Source organism: Lates calcarifer, linkage group LG11, assembly GCF_001640805.2.
Source record: "Lates calcarifer isolate ASB-BC8 linkage group LG11, TLL_Latcal_v3, whole genome shotgun sequence".
NCBI classification, from domain to species: domain Eukaryota; kingdom Metazoa; phylum Chordata; class Actinopteri; family Centropomidae; genus Lates; species Lates calcarifer.
This window is the reverse complement of record NC_066843.1, coordinates 5,607,617-5,628,638: the sequence shown is the minus strand read 5'-3', so window position 1 is coordinate 5,628,638 and position 21,022 is coordinate 5,607,617. Positions and strand designations below refer to the sequence as shown.

General features: G+C 40.1%; 1 protein-coding gene across 1 annotated transcript; it reads left to right on the top strand.

Annotated features, from left to right (window-relative positions):
• Positions 1 to 1,762: 1,762 nt before the first annotated feature.
• cavin1a (caveolae associated protein 1a) lies at positions 1,763 to 20,693 on the top strand. The gene is made up of 2 exons (XM_018702595.2): positions 1,763 to 2,710; positions 17,622 to 20,693. Exons 1-2 carry the CDS (start codon positions 2,210 to 2,212, stop codon positions 18,387 to 18,389), a joined length of 1,269 nt encoding a protein of 422 aa, XP_018558111.1. The 5' UTR covers positions 1,763 to 2,209; the 3' UTR covers positions 18,390 to 20,693.
• The last annotated feature ends 329 nt before the right edge of the window (positions 20,694 to 21,022 follow it).

The following is a 21,022-nucleotide window of genomic DNA, read 5'->3' as shown; positions in this document are numbered from 1 at the left end:
CGCCAGTTATCCTATTAAATTACATTCTGAGTCCAACGGATAATGGGTTGCGAACTTTACTTAACTCTATATTGTAAGGAGGTTCTTTATTGGTGAATAAGCTCGCAAGCTGTCGTGTTAACGTTAACTCGGTACTGGTATCCGCCTTAATCGTCGTAGGCCTGTCATCACACCATCAACATTTAGCAGGTAGGCTAAATGGAAGCGGGCTAAATTTTTCACGGAGGTGGTAGTTGCTACGGGACGGGTTGGAATACATTACTCTCTCTACAAGTCTAGGGCATTATGTCTACATCATAAGTACAGATACAAATTCAAAGTGCAACAAGTAAACAAAAGTTACTGTCTCTATTGTCCCGCACTGATTACGGTGTAAACTATTTTGTTTATTTTGTGACTCTTATTTTGAATATTTCACCCGGACGTATCGCTATGCTGTTATGTCTGACTTGACAGCAGTGGAATTAAGTTCTCATTGCTCACCGTAGCCACTAGAGGGCAGCATTTAACGTTCAGCTTCGTTAGCTAATTAACCTATCAAAGAACATTGTTATTTTTACGGATTATGGGTCATTCATTTTACTTAACGCTGTACTGTACGGTTGTTTGTTGGTGGACAAGCTCGCAAGCTGTCGTGATAACATTAGCTCGTTAAGGGTACCTGCCGTATGACCCTCGCCGTTATCGACCTCAACGCCAATCAGGTAGGCGAAATGGAGGATGGCTAAATGTTTTAACAAAAGTACTATTTATTTTAGAACGGCTTGGAATATATTACATGTTGTTTCTCAATATGGTGTCTACATTATCAATACAGATAGGGTACATACTGTACAAAATGTGAATACTTATGATACTCCGCAAAATTGAGAGTATGCTAGTATCCCTGCATTGACGTTGATTGTTGTGACCGCTAGAGGGCGTGATTGTAAATACATTTATGTCAACTGTCAACTCCATAAATATCAGTAAAATCAGCATAATATGAATAACTACAGTTCTTGGTTAGTGTGTTAACCACAAATAACAGAGGAAGTAGCAATAATTGTGAGATTTATATTCAAGAAAGAGCTGTTAAATGAACAATAAGTCACGCATGACTGTCTAGTAAGACTTCCGAGGAATATTTTCAAAATAATTTGTCGAACAGAATCTGTCAGAGAGAATTACTTTAATTGACCAATTTGATGTAATAGTCATGCTTATTGCTCACAGTTAGAGACTGCCACTCCACATTCAGCACAGGGAATAATACAGATATTAATACCAGTTGCTTATCAATACTGCAGCTCTATCTTTGTATGTTGATCTCACAGTTTAGATTCAGTCTTAAGATCAGTTGGTTGAAAAGTTGCTTAGTTCCATTTGTTTTTTACTCTTTGTTTGATCAGAGGATTTAGACATTGCTTACTTTTAATCATAGATGTAATAAATTATTTGTCAAACATGGAAGGTTGCTTTTAAACACAACTTCTCTTTCCACGCGATTTTAAAAATGACAGTGAGAAGAATTATAATAAATTGCAACATTGTCCATACCATACAGAGAGCACAACAGTTGGACATACAGTACAGCATGCATTTTCAATGTAAAACTTTATTACCTGTTAGATTTCTAATGTCTATATTTTTTTCCTTTGACCAAATTTCAGAGCCTGTGAACTTCAGTTGTCACCTTTCTCTGACAGAGGCTGATGTCTTTCTGTGGTGCTCAATCTTGCCTGTGGTGGCCCTCACCTTTCCCTGTCAGAGAGGAGTGTCATGTCGCCATGAGAGGTGGAGTCTGGAGATATCCTTGGGGACAGAACAGGGTGGAGCCCCAGCGGCAAAAGGGAAGCCGGGGGGTGGGGGCCGGGTGTAGGAAGGGAAAAGTTTGACGGGGTGGTTTCACAAGGAGCAGAGGCATTTGAGTCAGGGCACACATGCCTTAGCTGTGAGAGGCCCTACTCCCCTTGGCTGGCTTGCATCCCAGAGCAGAGGCAGAGAGAGACTGAGAGGGTAGAGTGTGAGAGATCGAGGGTGAAGAGAAAGTTAAACTGTAAAGTAGACTAGGAGGAGGCAAACAAGTGCTATAGAAAGTTGTCTGAAAGAAAGGAAAAAAGGATTAGAGACTGAGTTCTGTGCAGCGTGGCTCCTGCAGGTTGTATTTCAGTTGTGTATTTTTATCTGTAGTGAGTGCACAAACAGTTTGCATTCGGAGTTGACAGCCATGGCGGACACAGGTGTCAAGAAGGAGCACACAGCCCTGGCAGAAGTGGCTTATGATGATGAAGAGGTAGCTCTGGTGGGTGCCGCCACGGAGCCAGCAGTGGACGACGATGACCCTGCTGAGGAGGTGGACCTGGTGCTGGCCACTGGCTCTGGAGGCAAGAGCGAAGCCCAGATGAACGGGGTCATGGTCCTGTCTCTGCTTGATAAGATCATCGGGGTGGTGGACCAGATCCAGCAGACCCAGAACGGCCTCGAGGCCAGACAGGAAGCCATGGAGAAGTCGGTGTCAACCATCCAAGGGGAGCTGGCTAAGTTGTCTAAGAACCACGTAGGCACAGCCAACACTGTCAACAAAATGCTGGAAAAGGTACGCAAAGTCAGTGTCAACGTCAAAACAGTGCGCAGCAACCTGGAGAAGCAGGCGGGCCAGATCAAGAAGCTGGAGAGCAACGAGAACGAGCTGCTCAAGAGACGCAACTTCAAAGTCCTCATCTACCAGGTGAAGGGATGGGGGGGCATACTCAGAGGTGCAGTAGGTGTATGAGCTTGTTCTTTTTCATCATATGATAGTAATATTTTTTCTAAAACATGGTGATGATTCATAGTTCACATGTGACTATTAATGTGAATTCGCTAAAATTACACTCACAGTACATGTTGCCCCCCAAAAGGGGTGTGTTGCATTCCCCACATCATGAGGGAAGTTTAGGAGGAAGTGTGAAAAGCACCTGAAAAGCTATCAGAGCATCAGAGCAACGTTTTGACATTATCTCATCAGACAGTGAGAAAGAGTCACATTGTGGCATGGGGTGAACCTTCATGGTGCAAATGAAAAAGGGTCCTGCAATAAATCTTATCTTAATGAAGTTGAAGTGTGTTGCATTATACAGAGGGGCGTTTCTGTTTGGATGGAGAAAATGGTAGAAACATTTATCTGAAACTGCAGCTTCCAAAATGACCATGAAGTTGAATCTGCATCTCTTAAAAACAGTCTCAACACAAGCTGAACATCATAACTGGTAACTAATGTAAGATTAATTGCAGGACTGAATTAGCTTTAGCTAGTAAACTGTCAGGGTGCAGGATGCTGGCTAAAGCTTCACCTCTGTGGTTTCCATGACATAAATGACAAAGTCACTTTTTCCTAAAACTTAAATGAGGCTGTAATGTTTGCCAAGTATCAGACACTGTGCTCCTCTATTTAGAAGCTGTTGCACAATTTGTGTTCAGTGAGAGGTGGATTCCTCCTCTCACCAGTGAGGGGAATACCAGTAGCTTCTATGGAAAAATGAAGGCAGGTAGTGGCCTCTCCCACTCCACGGGACTTCATGATTACCCAGTGAAACTATATAAAGACTGGTGGGGGTAAATAAAAATATAAGCCCTATAAACACTGGCATGAGGGGCTACTTGAGACAGAACCAACGCCCCACCCCAGAGGACAGATAGTTGGCAGGCTGTGCCATGTAAGATGAAGATGTAGTTTTTATTATGAAGATTTCTCAGAAGTGGAACACACTTAACATTCATACATGCATGGTGCTCAAGTCCACACTTGAATACCTAAGAACACCAGTTGTTCATATAGAGGATGGGTCAGTTTTAATTTAGGAGAAGCAGAGAAGTTGTCAGAAGTTGTCACCTTATGCACATCACATCATAACCTCTGCAATTTGCTGGCTGGTAAAGAGAGAAGATTTTCTTTAAAAAAAACATTAGTAACAGTGAATCTGCGAGTTGCAAGCCTCTCGTGAGTAGAGCTTACTTCAGAATCTGCATTGGCAGGCACAAACTTTTTCACTTCCCCCTCCTGGGATATCCACTGTGGGAGCATGTTACACTATCGGTATCTAGCAGAAATCCAATCATAGACACTAGGCCTTAATAAATTACTCTGCAAAGCAGGTGCCTCCTGCTGTTTGGGCCACTGTATGGCCTACTGCAAACCTTTTCAAGTGAATGTGTGGAATTGTCAGTGTGGGATACTGTACATTTAAGGGTTTGCAGATGTGGAATTTCTTTCAGAATCTTGCACTATTTATAAAGCTTTATATTTTAATGTTTTTTTGTTTGGATTGGCACAGCATAACTGACTTCCTGTTGATATCACTGTAACTGTAATGCTCTTATCACCATCTAAACTCGGTGGCTGTCACGTTTACAGAGCAGTTGTAAGAGCTGTAGCTTCCATGTTGCAGTAGCTGTTTCGGGCTCCCACGGTCTATTTACTGCCAGAGGATGGCTGCACCGTGTCCGGTTTAATAGACCGGCAGGCTGGTCAGTTATTGGCAGCGTTGCAAATCAACACTGGCTCTCAGTCAGGTTTCACCACTTTCCACTGTGTGTTTGTGTGTTAATGTGATGGAGTGGGTTAAGTTTAGAATTAGAATTAGGTTAAGGATGAGATCAGGGTTAGACTTAGGCATGTAGAGGTTATGGCTTATTTTACGGCAAACGTCCATGGATGTGCCCTCACAAGTATAGAAATACCTGCCTGTGCGTGTGTGTGTGGTGTGTGTGTGTGTGTGTGTGTGGCCATTCCTCACCAATATTGGCTTTCACCTGCAGTGTCAATGTCAAACAGGGCTAGAATATGAGTAAGACAAGTGAAATATTTTCATAGCATTACTTTTGTTGTAATGGACTTTGTACTCTGTTAAGCTGATCCTGGCTTTAACTGCAGGTGCTGGATTTTTCTTTCTCTGTCTGTGCACTCTGAGAATAGCCACATAACTCAGGATTTCTAGCCGGAAAGACTTTGATGATGATGCTTTATAATTAAACCGTCAATGATGGTGGTACGCAGGATCCCCTGGCAACAGCAGGGTGTGGCAGTGAAGACGCATCAGCAGGGGTGGAGCAAGTATTCAGATCCTTTACTGAAGTAAAAGTAGCAATACTACAGTGTCAGAATGTATGTAGTAAAAGTCACGTATTCCACTTTTTACCTCAACAAATGTACTGAATATTACTAATATACTTAAAGGTGTTATATCTAAGTCTTTGCTATAGCTTCACAGCCAACATTAGCATTAACAGCTTAAGAGCTTCAGCCATTGTTGCATTTATAAGACAAAATACAGCCTCTGGGCAGTGCTACTACTTCATTGTCTCATTTTGGACTGAGGGCAAGTTTGTGTAGTGACTCACTATCACACTGTGGTAATACAAGATGAGATGGCCTCATCTCTGGTTAGCATGGTATCTTCAGTGGATAAAGTAAGTGTGCTAAGTTACATTCCACCACTGCATATCAGATATGCAAAACAATGTCAATGTCTATGTACATTTGAATAATAGTGAAACACTGTTACTGTGGTTTGTCATGAGACTGGAATATGAACTGGCCTCGCTGTGATCATATTTGGACAGAGAAATCTGTGAAGTACAATTCTCATTACAATCATCAAGACTACTTAGAATTTGAAAAGTATGGTAGGTACAACTGTTGAACATTTCCCCCCTCGCGGGTGGTGTCTCTGTGGAGTTGCAAAGCTGGGGTTTTAGAATAACAAGCCCCTGACTGTGAGTGTCCTTGCAGCAGCTGAGGGTCTCCCTACTGCACAAGGCACAGCCAGCCTGTCATCACAGCTCTGTGGAGCACAAATGTCCAGTCAAGCCCTGTTTTCACACCCTCCCTGCATGTTTCTTCCCTGACTGTGATTCATATGATATTGTTGTCCTTTTATAGATCTTCTCAAGAGAAACAAACATAATCATTCTAATTGAGTCCAAGTTTGTTTCCCCATTTCCTGTTAAACTCACATTGCCAGGCACTGGACCAATTTCCTGTTGTACTCGCAGAGTTTTCTAACAGCAATAGCTGTCAGGAAATAAACCTAGACAAAAGCTGTTAACAACAATAATGCAATTCTGATAGAATGGTTTATAGATGATATTGTGGCTTTTATGATGCATAATACTGGTCATATTATCATTGCAAATTGTTAAATGTCCCTCTAGAGGCTTTCTGTTTCTGCAGCAGCTCCATATTCCACTAATAAAGGCATTGTGCTTGTAAATGACCATTATTTCCATTATCAATGTTTCTGTGGATTATTTTCTCAATTTATCGATTAATTGGTTGGTGTCTGAAATATTAGGAAGACAATGAAAAACACGTATTCCAAGAGAGCCCAAAGAGATTTATTCAGATGTTTTATTTGTCCAGCTACCCAAACCAAACTGTCTAGTTTGGCTGACAACAGGAAAGTAAAATGGTTTCATCTTGATCGCTGAGCCTCCTGCTCATCCTCAGACAGACCAGGCACATCTACACCAGTGTCCACCAATTGTCAAGGCTTTCAGTTGCTTCAAACCGATGCTGTCTTAAAACCTTAGCTGGCTCAGGTTCCCTCTTAGCTCAGCCCTCCACAGCTTCCATATGGGCTGCCCAGGCAACAGTAAGAGACTTGTACAGAAGAGGGGTCCTGCTGTGTGACAGTAGTCCTTACAGTAGCCCCAGCACTTCTTTCCACAAATATTACAAATGACAGCAGAGTGTGCCTGACTTAGGCTTAGGCACCGCCCTACAAAGAGTTGCCAGTCCCCAGGCAGATGGCCCAGGCTACATGCCGATCTTTTTCATGCATGCATTTCAACCACTGGCAATTAATTTGTCGTGACATTTAAACCATGACATTTTATGACATCAAGTCAGGCTATGAGAAATAATGGTAGATGTTATACACTGTTTTCTGATATTTTATAGAGTAAATGATTATTTGAGAATATAATCTGCAGATTAATCGATTATGAAAATAATTCTTCTTCATATTCAGTAGTTAAACAACATAGTTCCATGAAACACATGTACCAGTGTTAGTTCTCATTTCAGTTCATTTACTAAGAAGGAACGTGTGCTTTAATCCCATACTTAAAACTGCCATCAGAACTGGGGGTCATGTGTATGTGTTTTATAATGCACATTATCTGTTTGATTATGTGAACTAATCTAGTTTATGCAATGTGATAGTACATGTCTATCAGAGTGTGAGACAGTACTGCTGTGTGTCTGGGATCAGGGTGTTTGGCTGCAGTTCAAGGACAGTGATAGCCATGTGGTCAACTCTATCAGAGAGATGTAAGACTTCTCAGTTACAGTCTACTTATTCCACACCAACTTCACAAACCTTCCAGAGCTCAGATCACAGCCAACAAGCCTCGCCACTCCACCAGCCTAAGCCCACTTTTCTTTAATAGCTTTTGACCTGGCCCAGACTGTGTAATAACTCAATTCCACTTTCTGCAGACATACAGCCAAAGCTTTTGGCCACCTCAGCTCTCTGATTCTTTGTTTCCAGGCATAAATCAGACCTCAGCGTCATTGCAGAGAGGATAGTTATGAAGCACTTAGCTAGCCCGTTGCAAGCAATGGAAGGAGTACCAAAAGCACTCGACTAGCAGCACCAAGTTAGTGCTGTGATTCACTCTGCTGGCATCTCTGTGCTACTTCTGCCAAGATACCCACTGGTCCTCCTCCCCACTTCTCAGTTTCTCGACTTAGCCCATTTTACTCCCACTCAGAATTCGAATCCAGAACTAAGGGGCGCAGCTCATTCAGTATTTGCTACAGTACTTGTATGCTATGTCATTCCCTTCTGGTCTCTTCTCTCTGTATTTCGCTCCTGCTGCTCTCCTCCGTTACCGGGCGAGTGGAAAGATATCTGAAAGGCTCCACATTTCACTATTGCATGTCAGCTACTGTGTCGAGCCAGCACTGAGTTCCAGTACTCAGTGGCGTGTGAGCCCCTGCATGTAAAAAGTTGTCCAGTTGTTCATGTGGGTTGCTTAAACCATGGCTTATGTGATAAAGAAAAAACATTTCAGATATACACATCTACTAAAGTAAGCGAAGATGTCCATAATGAACTATTACTTTGAGACAACAATTATTTCTGAGAACTGGGCATCAGAGAAAACAGTAATGAAAAAGAATGAGTTAAATTCTGAAGACACCTGCCCCACATCTCGTCAAAAGGGTCTTATGAAGATTGTTAAAGGAATAGTACTTCTCATTCTGGGAAACAGGTTTATTCGCCTACATGCCGAGAGTTAGATGAGAAGATTGATACCACTCTTAGGTGTGTATGGCAAATATGAAGCCACCACAAGCAGATGGTGGGAATAGCTTAGCATTAAGACTGAAAACAGAAGGTGAAAGACAGCCTGGCTCCGTCCAAAGGTGAAAAAAATTAAAAACAAAAATAATTAACACATTATGCCCTGTTTTGTTTAACCCCCCAAAAAGTGTGAAAATCTTTGTATCTATCGTAGTTTATCTTATAGTAGTTTATATTTACTATACAGAATTGAGAGTTCAATTTTCTCGTATAACTCTTGACAAAAAAACTAAAGAAGTGTACTTCCCAAATGTCAAACTGTTCCTTTACAGTCAAGCTTTCAGTTCCTGTGCTTGTCTCACCCTTTCATCCCATTTGTTTTAGCAGCAATCAGCGACATCTTGGAGCCGAACTGTGTTTCTTTTGGCATATTTTGGCACCAAATTTGGGTGCTGTAATGCCCTGATCCTGTCTCTCTCCGCCTCTCCGTCTTTGTCTCTCTCTTTCTATTTTCATACACATTTTTGAGCAGTACAAGGAACAAGTGAGTTCAATCCAAAGTAAAAACAATCCTTTTTTAGTTTTGTTCTAATTAATCTTTTATATATTGGAAAGATCAAAACCATTGTCCTTGCTTTCAAAAGCCCTTCTGTCTTTCATGTCCCTTGTGTACTGGCCAGCATCCTTTACTATTGTTCACCTCATTTTTCTGGTTTCTTTCTTTTGCAAAGCAAAAAGGAATTTCATTCTGAAATTCTAAATTCGTACACTCACATACAGTACATTTGCTCCATGCCATGCTTTCTCTGATCAAGTGTACAACACTTTGTGGTGTGTGGGTGTGTCTGAGATATAGAAGGTGGATTTGCTGATACAGTTACTTTAGCCTTTCCTGCATTCCTGTCATAAGGATATCAAGCGTGTATAGCGGAAAGAGGATCCCTGCTGTTCCCAAATGTGGTATCACTGCACATGCCTGTATATAAATATTATTATTGGCTATTAATAGATCTGCTTGTCTAATTTATTTGTTTTTTTGGTTTTGTTATGCAGTAGTCTCCCACAGCACTTTTAGACTATGTGTTATTTACATGGCATAGCTGGGGCACCATTGGGCCTGTGGCAAAAAAATTAATCGCTGTTACCTACATTAACTTGTAAGTTCGTTGTCTCATAATGGGGAATTATTTTAGCAAAAAACGTAAATGAACTTGAATTCATTAAAGGTTTTCATCACACTTTCATACTTTGGTTGGTATGACAGTGAAACAGGTATGAAATTGCATTCTATGTGATATTGCAAAAGTCATAAATAGTGTTTAATTTAACTAGATGAATTCCACAGAAATCCTGGTAGTGTATTTTATTCACTTTGGTTTATTAGTTACACACTGCTTTGCACCAAAAAAATACCTCTCAGTCAGGCACCATGAATATGCGCTAGTGTTCTGTGTGCATGCGTGATTACATCTGCCTGTGCATAACATTGTATAATCCAGCTGTTTTGTTGTGAGCTGTTTCTCCAGGTCTGCAAGAGGACACTCCGAGTTGCCCCCATTAAAAAAAAAAACAAAAAAAAAAACCTAATTTTATGTTCCCTGTTGCCCGATCTGCCTTCCCATCTCACTGAACATCCCAATCCCACAGCAGCAGACAGGATTTACCAGCTGGGAGACCGATCAGGTCACTCCCTCAATTTGAACAGTTGTAGTTGTCATCCAGCTTCTTGGCTGGCTAACAGAAATGTGTCCTCATACTACATCACAACTCTGCTGATACCCTCCGTGCTGTTTATTCCAAGATTTGTAGGCACAGCCTTCATCTACGAGGCCATTGCCAAAATAAAAAGGTGGCCAAATTATCTGAGTCGGTATATTAAAGGAAACCACTATGTTGCTTTTGATTATAAATACACAAGCAGCAATGCAATGGAATGGTGTAGTGTCCTGTTTCATTGAGTTAGTCTGAATTTAGCTATCAGCAGCAGCAATTGATTGATTAATTGCATTATATACATGTTTGTGTGGCTGTATTTCCAGATAAATGTGCTATAGGTGCTGTAATTTTAAATGTTTTGCTTAATTGAAAAAGATTTATCAAGGACAACTGTTCACAGCACAGTCAGTGTTTCTTTACAGGCAAAACACTGCTAATAAAAGTACCTCTCTGCATATCTAGAGACATCCTTTTAAAGTGTTCGTTTATTTTAATAATCCAGAAGTTGCTGTTAAGGGTGCATTCACACATTTACCACTATTATAGGTTACTGTTATTCCTGTAACCTAACACATTACGTGTGAAAGTAAAGTCTGGTCTGTGTAAATCTTCAGTCTAAAGTGCAACAGTCAGGTTACACTGGTGGTATGTTTCCCACTGCTTCAGTGGCAGCTCGCCGTTCTTGTCACTGGTATTTGAGTTATAGGCTGTCAGAGAGAGCATGCTAGGATACCTTGTTGGTTTTGGGTACCCTTGGGATTAGATTTTGCATGCACATGGATGTTTAGGATGATTAATATATAAATAATACAAATAGTGCTTAAATTATGATATCAGTGCAAGAGGCAACTTTGATGTATGCTTACTTATTCTCTGTGTAGGTCTACTTTGGTTCTCTGAGGTTCTGCTGTGGGGTAAACACAAGTTTACAGTACAGAGGGAAAGAAAGAATTCATCCAAAGCTCTGGAATGCATTGTTAGCATATCAGTTAAATATAATATTTGATTAATTCAACAACAGATCTGCTAAATTTACAATGGAATTTTTTATGCAATTTGATACCAAAGCTGTTGTGTTATGTTAGATTAAAATAGCTGCACGCCTGATCAACTAAGACAGAATAAAAGCTCTATGCAGCCTGTCAGTTTTTCCATATAAAATGACCCAGTTGTATTTTTCAGTCTCACACAAACAATAGTTCAACTGAGAACAAAGCAAAGCAGTGTTTGTGATTGGCTGGATGCATTCCTTCCCATTCCCACAAGTGTTATTTTGCAGGAGTGATTGGTCCTAATGTAATTCAGTAATTATAGTTTCCTAAAGCTGGGCCCAGTACTATATTCATATTTGGAAATTATTCATGCCCTGTTGAGAGTTTGTTTGTGTTTTACATAGAAAATAAGGATACAATGAATAACTGCAACATCCTCTTTCACTTAAAGATTAAAATAATAAAATACCATCAAAATCGTCATGGTCAGTGCAGTAGGATGAGTAAATTCATGTTTGTGCCTAAACTACTTTCCAATCTTTGAAGCACACGAATGGAAACTTTGATGTGGCTGTGTTTGATTTGGCTGAAACTGTATTTACTGTACCCCTTCAGTGTCAATATGGATGGCACCATTAGAGAGAAAGGGAGAGTTATATAATATATTCCAGCACTGCGGCTGCCAGTTCACACCAAGGTGTGAATGGAAAAGTAAATTTTCTGTCTCTGCGTGGGACTGACCCTGGGATTCCAGCGGTTACGGAATTGTGAATGTGGGAAGGTTGAACTGTGGAAAAGGGCTTCCCCCGAAATCACAAATCACTGTGACAGAAAACCCAAGGAACTCCCTTCCTGTGGTGCACACTTAACATGGTGTCTGTGTGGTGTATACAGAGGCCCTCTCTTATTACCCACAAGACACTTAAACACGTTGCCACCAGCACAGGTCATTCTCAAAGGCAAAATGAAACAGAATTTCCATTGTATAAACCCCAACATGCCTGAAATGGTAGGCAGCTGGTCCAGTCCTCTGTGAATTGTTCAAGCCTCAATGAGGAGAGTGTGGGAGGCACCAATATTAATGACCAGAGTACATTAGCGTCCTTATTTTAGCCTCAGAGCCTTCTTTAGGGATCAAAGCATCGTGATTCTGGCCTGCACAGGGCTCCAACACATGAATCTCCACCTCTGTTTCATGTCAGTTTCTCATTTGGCCTTCTCCCATCCTGGAGGGGCAGACGGGTCAGTGATATCACTCATTGTGAAAGCTAAGTGCACAGCTGCAAGGACTGGACAGGATCAGACAGCTGCTCCTGTGACTCACCGGAGAAGCCTTTCATCACACTGCCTCAAAAGGCATGGTGTGTGGCTGGTCTGCATGCATGTATGTGGATCAGGACTGTGAATGTTGTGCATGGATTTGTTATCTTAACAATAATCAACCTTGCTACATTTCCTAACTGCTGGCAACATAAGTTAATTCATTAACTTATGTTAATGAATAGTAATGTCTGAAATAATCTTATGTTTATTCTAAATACAGAAAAGGAGTTTAATACTATTGGTATTTGCAATCGGTCACAGCTGAATATTATCTTTATCTTCCTAGATTTGAATAATGTACTACGGATCACTACTGTAATCTGAATATTTATTTGATAATCTATTAAATACACTTGGATAATACATTTTCAAAATAATATATATATTTTTTAATCTAATATATTGTGACATTCAGATATAACGTGTTATAGTTTGAACAGAACAAGGTGAACAGATTAATATTTTAATGCACTGGTTATCTGTGTTTATTATTATGATTGTATATAGCATTAACTGTGACCCACAAAACCAACTTACAATTCATAGTGATGGAAAAACATCTTTAATCAGGCTTGTAGTAATTCTTCACATACCTGCCTTAATAAAGTTGCATGCTCAAGTAGCAACTTGATTAATTTACTGATGCTGTTAATATCTGCCACAGTTGTCAATGATCACATATTTAAGTAACCAAGCAAGAATATTGGACCATATTGGTGGATTAATGATGTCGTCTTGCAGCAGATAAGACAAAGAAGGTGGTAGGGAAAGTTAGATGCCTGTGGCTTTAGTCAAAGCTGCTGTGGTCTCTATATAGTGCTGGTTGAGAAAACTGTTTGCTCTGTTGTCCATGGAAACAGTCAGTGAGTAAAATTATCCCCAAGCCCTCGTATGAGTCAGACAGAGAACATTTTGCCTCTGATAATATTTAGACAATGAGAAAGTGTTACTGTTGCAACATGGACGCTTTAGATTCAAGGATTTTTGAAGGGTTGTTTTTTACTTTAGATTGAGAATATTGTTGTGTTTGGAAAGATGACGTCTCTTTTCTTCTTGTCCTGCTTTGCTTGCTTTTCCTTGATAGGTTGTAGCTGTTTACCATACTCTCTCCTCAGTCTGCTGGGACTTTTTCATTGCATCTCCTGTGTTGTGTCTCTTTCTGAGAGACGGCTCAGACAGTTGCTGGCTTGTCCGTGCAAATAAAAATGGAGAGAGAGAGAGTTCTCACTAATTCTAGCCAGCTTTTCCATGAGGTATGATTCACACTACTCTTACTAGGAAAACATCAGCAACAGACCTCTTTCTCATTGAGGAAAGCACACATACACGCAGTCACTATTCCCACAGCATCTGTCAGCAAACATACACACACAGACTTCTGACTTTTCCACTGCTGGTAAGTGGGAGGAGAGAAGAAGGTAACACAGGCGCACTAATGGACTTACCATCTCCGTTCTCAAGCTTCTCTTGGTTTGTGATCAGGCAGAAAAACCCAAACAAAGTTTGCTGATATAATCACAATTTCCACAGATACTGTGGACTGACTCAAGTTTTAAGAATGTAAACAGCAAAATGTTCCAACAAGCTCTCTCTGTTTTTGGTTATTGGTTCCAAGCCATGAAAGTCTAATAAAAGATTAAAACATTTTGAAAATGTGACTTAAATCTTTGGCTGATAAATTTCGATTGATATTAGCTTATTGCAGATACTGGTATCAATCTATTTGTCTGCCAATAACTAACAAGAAAATGCAGGAGAGAAACGCCAAACTAGGTTTAAGGTAATTTAGAAACGCTGTGGCCATTACGTAGTTTGTCAAGTCTATACTCCATTAGAGTTATTAGAAAACTCCTTGAGCAAGTATGAAAATACTTTGATTTCTGTCAGTTTTAAGGAATAAGTTGTACCTCTCAGGAAAACATTACTAAGTTGTGCAGTGATGATCTTGATTACGCAGTACATAGCTTTAGTGAGACACGGTATGAAATTTAGATGATCCTGGACCATGCTGTAGTTTCCCTGTTTTGTATGACTTCACTGCTGTTTTTCCATTGGTTGTGGAAACTTCTTGTTCAAGGATCAGAGCTGCTACTTTTTATGAAAGGTGTTCACAGTTTGGCTTCATGGAAAAACCTTTGCATCTATGTCTGTATGCGTGAGGGTGGGCGTACACGTGTTAGCATGAATACTCATACTCATGCATTTGTACGTGTGTATTTTTACACGCAGGGAGTCTTTCCTAAGGGTTACTTTCTACAGGAACACAAGAGAAGCACTTATATATATTTTTAAAATGTAAGCTTAACAAATTGGCTTAGCCACTTAGCTTAGCCCACCAGCCAAATTTACCCCACAGTAGCAAACATGTTTTGCCAGGGACATATGATGTCACTTGAACAGCTTCTGACACAGCTATTCACAGTGTGCAGTGTTTTTTCTGTACTTTATGTCACTGTGAGTAAACATGTTTACTCTCTGTAGGTTTGTCTTTAAAATCTTAATCAAGTTCCATTGAATTATCTTTGTGTATTTGTCCTGTTCAGTGTTGTTCATGATATTAATACACTGTTCTGATAAAAGCTATGGAAAAATGTTGCGGTAGGGCTGTGCTCTCACTGATTCAAAAATGTCTCTCATTAATGTTATTATTAGCTCAGCCTCACTTTTTCTCAGTGCTCATGTCTACAAAGCTGGTGCAGTATTTTGTCATAATACGCTCACAGCAACTAAGAGCCTCATGTCAGTGTATTGTTGTATAGTTGTCAGCTGTTTTTCTAGCAGAACTTCACCGCCCACCAGCGACAACATGAGGAGGTGGTTGCCACGGTGACAGAGCGCCGTGTTTATCTGTTGCTGTGCTGGAGGGGAGGGTGTTGTGTGGTGGGGGTCTGGACGCTGCAGTGGCTGGTAGCCAGAGAACGGAAGATGGAATCTAGAGAGAGGGAAAGGCCAGCCCAAAATAAACCTATACAGAGCGGGCCGGCCAGGCCCACACCATACCCAGCGCCAGATAAGGAGGCAATGTCCATTATGTGATAGAACTGTATGGCAGTATTTGAATAACCGGGCATTACAAAACCCAACATTGCAAGTTATTTATTCCTGTATAGTTAGTAGTGTGTGTTGTGACAAACTGAGACAGTCTTAATCTTTTTAATAGAAAAACTCATAGTAGGTTAAACTACACTGGAAACGATTTTTTTACTATCTTCATGTGTGTTTGCTCTCATTTCTTTTCTAATCTATCTCTCTCCACTGTCCTGCATGTTAAAATATGGAGGGATATACTTCAGGGACCAGGTTTTTGTTAAAATGCAGTGCATGTAGGCGAAAGGGGATGTAGCCCATGTGTGTTGTGTCACATGAGTTAAGGAAAGGGGAAGGTGTTGCAAAAAATGCAGCCATAGAAAGTGGAACCAGAAATTATTTAATCTCAAGTGACAGCTAGACATGGGGAAGAAAGAGTGATTACACTTCAGATGAGATTTGAGGATGAACATGCTCACTTGTGTCAGAGGCGATGCATTAATTTGATCTGTTGACATGGTGATGCTGATTAATTTGACAAGTTATTGCTGCCTTATTAAACTGTTTTTACAATAATCCCAATGAAAAGGTGTTGAGACAAACAGACATCTGCTATCAGCAAGCAGCAACATCTGTATATCTCTGTATAACTGAGCCCACCTGTGTTCTGTAGGGGAATCGGTCTGTATGAGGCAACAAGCTGACAATAACCACATTCCTTGATGTCATCAACTCTCCAGCAGGCCAGTATTGGATGAAAAGGAGTAAAGAGTGCATTCTGTTTGATTGTGAACCTTCTGCTCTTTCCTGCTAATATGTAAAATTAGCATTAATACAGAATATCAATATCAGTTTTGGCCTTCCTAAAACCTTCACTGGTCTTCAGTTCATATTGTATGATAGCATGAGCAACTCAGGTTGGAAAGCCATGATAACTTTTCATATTTGTATCAGAATTTTATTATGACTTACAATTTAACAACGAGTGTATCTACAAAATCAGTGAAGATTGTGTTGGCGCAATGATGAAATCCAAAGAGAAACAGTGAGGTGTGGCACTGAGGTGCAGCAGGGATGGGACCACTAATCCCTCTAGTTGTCATAGACATCCTATTAGGCGGAATCACATTCTTTGCATAGCTCTGCCTCTCCCTGTGTGGATAGTTGACACTGACAGTGTCCTGCCAAATAGCAGGGAAATATGGTCGCTGCAGTGCTGATTGATTGGCATCTGTCAGCATTACAGCAGTATAGGTTGTTGCTTGAACAAGTGATGTTACAAAGTTATAGAAATGTCATGGAAAACCCTCTTGTATCTCTGTGTGCGTTGTGGAATTGTAGACTGTTGGGCACTTTACTGTTGCAATTGATTTTACAACTTAGGGCAACATTTCTGAATTGCTGTATGCTTTCAGATCTATACATATAAATATTGTTGACCAGGTGTGAATTTCTGTATGGCTGCTCTCTGAATTACAAGAGTAAATTGAAACTGTTTTAACCACAAAGTATTTCCAGTAAAATGAAAGCAGCATTACAAATTACAGAACATCTGTGATTGAAAGATAATCTATGTTTTATCCAAACATTTTTATCCGTGAAGTCAACAGAAAGTAGTCTTTATTTACTGTTAGATTGGACTGAAAATTCTACCTTGAAGTCACAACAATGAAAGTGTGTGAATTTAAGATTTCATAGAAAAAGTAATAGCACAGTGGCAGGAAATGCAGCTGTGGTTAGATGTAAGAACCTGTTGGCTTTAGTTTCAATATGACTGTAGAGCTGCAGTTAATATAGGTTTTTGTTGAAGTCCTATAGTTTTATTATTTTTTAGGAGAGGTGTCACATGATACACACCACCCAAAGTTCTCATATTCCTAAGACCATGAAGTGTGAAATAACTGGATGTAGCCTTGTTGGCGCATAATCTTTGGCATATGCCTAACACCACTAGATGGCACACTACACTAGCTACAAGCAGTGAACTGTTAGGTGCACAGACTAGGGTGACTAGGTAACACATGAATCTGTGAGGTATCATGCTCATATTTTCAATGTCCTTTCTCATCCAAAGGCCATGAACTTCACTTTCTCAGGCTGATAATTTTCACATGACATATTCAATGAAATGCCATGATTTACATTAAGCATACAATACAATCAGTGTAGCGCCATGACTCCTAATTTTGTAGTAAATGTCAAAGTGAAAATGTTATTAATTTCACTCATTGTGATCCCTTAATATAATCTTGCTGTGGTTTACAGTCTTCTGTTTTTCTTATCTTTGCAGGACCAAGTGAAGACCCCAAAGGCATCCAAGGCCAAGACAGGAGAAACAGTAATTGAAGGTAAAGCAGTGGAGGGCCTTGAACAGATACCTGAGGAGGAACAAGAGGGACTCCCAGCCAATCTCAATTCCGATGAGGAGGTGGAGATTGAGGAGATTATCGAAGAGTCTCGTACCAAGCGCCTCCAACGCTCCACCAAGCAGCAAGTGGACAACATAAAGAAAGCTTTCTCCAAAGAGAAAATGGAGAAGACCAAACTAAAGACCAAGGAGAATTTGGAGAAGACCAAGCAGAGAACCCGCGAGAACCTGGAGAAGACAAGACAAAGAACCCGTGATAATTTGGAAAAAACTAAGCACAGCCTGGAGAAGAAGATTGGCAAGCTTGGGACCCGTATGACCCCCAACCAGGAGCGCAGGGCAAAGATGAAGAGCTCCAAAGATAAGATGAAGAAGTCCCTAACCCCTGACCACACGATCTACGCTCGCTCCAAGACCACTGTGTATCGTGTGCCACCCTTCACTTTCCATGTCAAGAAAATCCGAGAAGGGGAGGAGGAGATGGTGCAGAACACAGAGATGGTGGAGGTGACCGAGGCTGAGGGCCAGCCGGCCGGAGAGGAGAATGGGCTCGATGTGCATGTGGAGGTGGAGGAAGGGGAGCTGGTGAGTGTAGACAGCCCAGAGATGGAGGCTCTGTTGGAGGTGACTGAGGATTCTCAGCTGGTCAGCGTGGAGCCAGACTACCTAAAGAAGGCCCAAAGCGAATAGAGAGTCCCAGCTCTGCAATGAAAGAGAGAAGGATGAAGAGAATGAAGTCTCGATAAATGAATCTAATAACAAGGACACAATATTAGTCGTAGTGACTTTCTAGAAGTGATCACAATCTATGACATTTAATGTGTTTTCTGTTCTCTTTTTATTATACCCAATAGGGATGACTTTCATATTTGCTCCTCTTTATCATAGAAATAAGAAAAATAAAACAAAAACATGCTACAGGCTGATTGGTTATTCTAGACCTGTATGTTTAGGGTATTTGCTTTTTTTTTGGTTGTTATTGGTTTGATCAGTTGCGTGGCTATAAGAAAAAAAGGGTATAAATAGTCTTTGCTATTGAGATGTATTGTATAATATAAAATTTACCATATATGATATGCACATTAATTGGTATGGTAACAAGACGTTGTTGGCAAGATTTATGTTCTAATGGTTGATGGTTTTGAAGTAACGTGCACATGTGAACAAAAACTGAACATGCAAGGATTAGGCCTGAGAATTAAGAAATAAATAAAGAACTGAGGAGGCAGGAGGAGTGGGAATGGACTTGAAGAGTTTACAAAAAACATTACCCCTACTATGCACAATGCTTTAGTGAATAATGTTTATTTAATGCCAGTTACTCAGGCATTGTGCTAAACGTTACAGTGTAATGTTTTTCGATGTAAAATACAAATGTATTGAAAATAGAAGCATAATGTCTGTTAAATTATATTGGGAATACTGAAACACTGACAGGACTTTATCAGAATATTACTACTGCTACAACTACACAGTTGTACTACATTATGTAGGAAAATATCTCTACTCTATTCCAGGTCCCTAATTGGTCACTCATTTCAGTTATAATTTAGTGATATAATAATAATGATATTTAGAATGTAACCTTTGCTACACCATATCTGTACAATGCATATTAGAAAACACAGTTTGATGATCATTTACTGTCAAGTATTCATTCACAGTTATTTACATACACACACACATATTTATTGCATCTGGACATCTTGTACTCACCAAGTTTAACATAGCAGACTTCCTACACAGAGGAGAAGAATAACAATGGTGTCACCATGGTCACAGCTCATCATAGTACATTTGCACATCCCTATTAAATTTCTCAAGGTAATTGCAGGCAGAAAAAAATATGGTCTGAAGAGCAAGATGACAGTTTAATGACTGACTGTTTAACACATGGAGATGCAAATGTCATGCTAAATGCAGTCAGGGTGAGACAGTACACTGCCAGGTATTATGAATGGCATGGCACACTGATAAATGTCAGAACACCAGAACAGAATGATCCAATGCACAAATGTTTTTGCAGAGACCAGGTGTAACTCTTTGTAACTCTTTGTAATTCTGAATTATAAAAAGAATGTCCCCTATAATGGAAAAAAAACCTTGACCATGTGACCATGATTCCTAAAATGAGGTTATCATTGTAGAAAAGGTAGTGGTGGAGGATTAGAGGAATCTATTATAATTAGAATGTAATTATTCTGAACCTAATGTAAACTGACAATGGCAATGCTCAGTCATTGCTATATTTGATCATGTAAAGCAAGCCTACAGGGCTCCAGATGGAAACAAAGTGAATGTAGTGCTTCCATTTTCCTGTCTGGAGACTGTATGTGACCTTGATGTGGTGCAGGCATGCAGAAACCCACTGTGTAGCATGGAATACCATTAAAATAATCAATGGGCTGGGGAATGCAATTAAGGAGAGTGCTCCCTCTGAGCACTGAGCAGGGTTGTAGAACTGTGAGAAGGACTGAGCGAAAGGATATGTATATGTGTGTGTGAGTGTGTGATTGTGAAGAGTATATGCATACCATATAACCAGACTTATATTTTTGTGAGACTCTAAGTTTGTCAGCATGAAATAGAAATTTCTTTAAAGAGAAGAAAGAAGAAATTAATTACAGGCTTTTTATGTATCTTTTTATTGATCTTTTTTTTTTGACAGAAATGTGTACATTGTCTTGCACATCAAACACTGAAACATTTGTAAGATACTGGTCCCTTTGAAAGATTTTGCCACCATGTATATCTTGCCTTATTTTAAGCTACTGGTCATTAAAAAAAACTGAACCAGTGTGCCACAAGCATGATATAGGTCATGTACAGCTTCTATAGAAACACAGTCCTTAAAAAATAGTCACATAAAACAATGTAACACATAATTAGAATAGGTGTTATTAATTCATATTCAAATAATGAAGCTTGTCTTTTCTGTTGTGTTTAAGACCTCCTTTGCCTAACCACTTATAAATAAAAGCTTACTGAATAATATATATTGCCTACAATTTTTATTTTATGAACTGTTACATACCTACTTACTGTACTTGTGTGTCAACTAATGTGTTTAATTATGTTTGTGCACCCACTGAGGAACGATGCTTTGGTAATTAAAGTATTGAACTGTGATTAGGATAGGGCAATAATGAACAGCACTGGTGTTATTAAACTCTTGATGACGTCGGCACTGCCAGTAACTCAGATGACTTCCAGGCTGGCTGTTCTTGTGAATTGCTCGTCCTCCCTCCGCAGCAAAGAAGCGCGCGGGCCTATTCTACGGTTCACCCGCAGGGAGGGTGTTCCGGTGGGAACAGCGCAGTTGC

Bases quoted from the DNA above. Each gene is read 5' to 3' on its own strand.
- cavin1a (XM_018702595.2), top strand. From the start codon at position 2,210: ATGGCGGACACAGGTGTCAAGAAGGAGCACACAGCCCTGGCAGAAGTG. The intron at 2,711-17,621 runs GTGAAGGGATGG...TTATCTTTGCAG, and splicing joins TCAAAGTCCTCATCTACCAG to GACCAAGTGAAGACCCCAAA.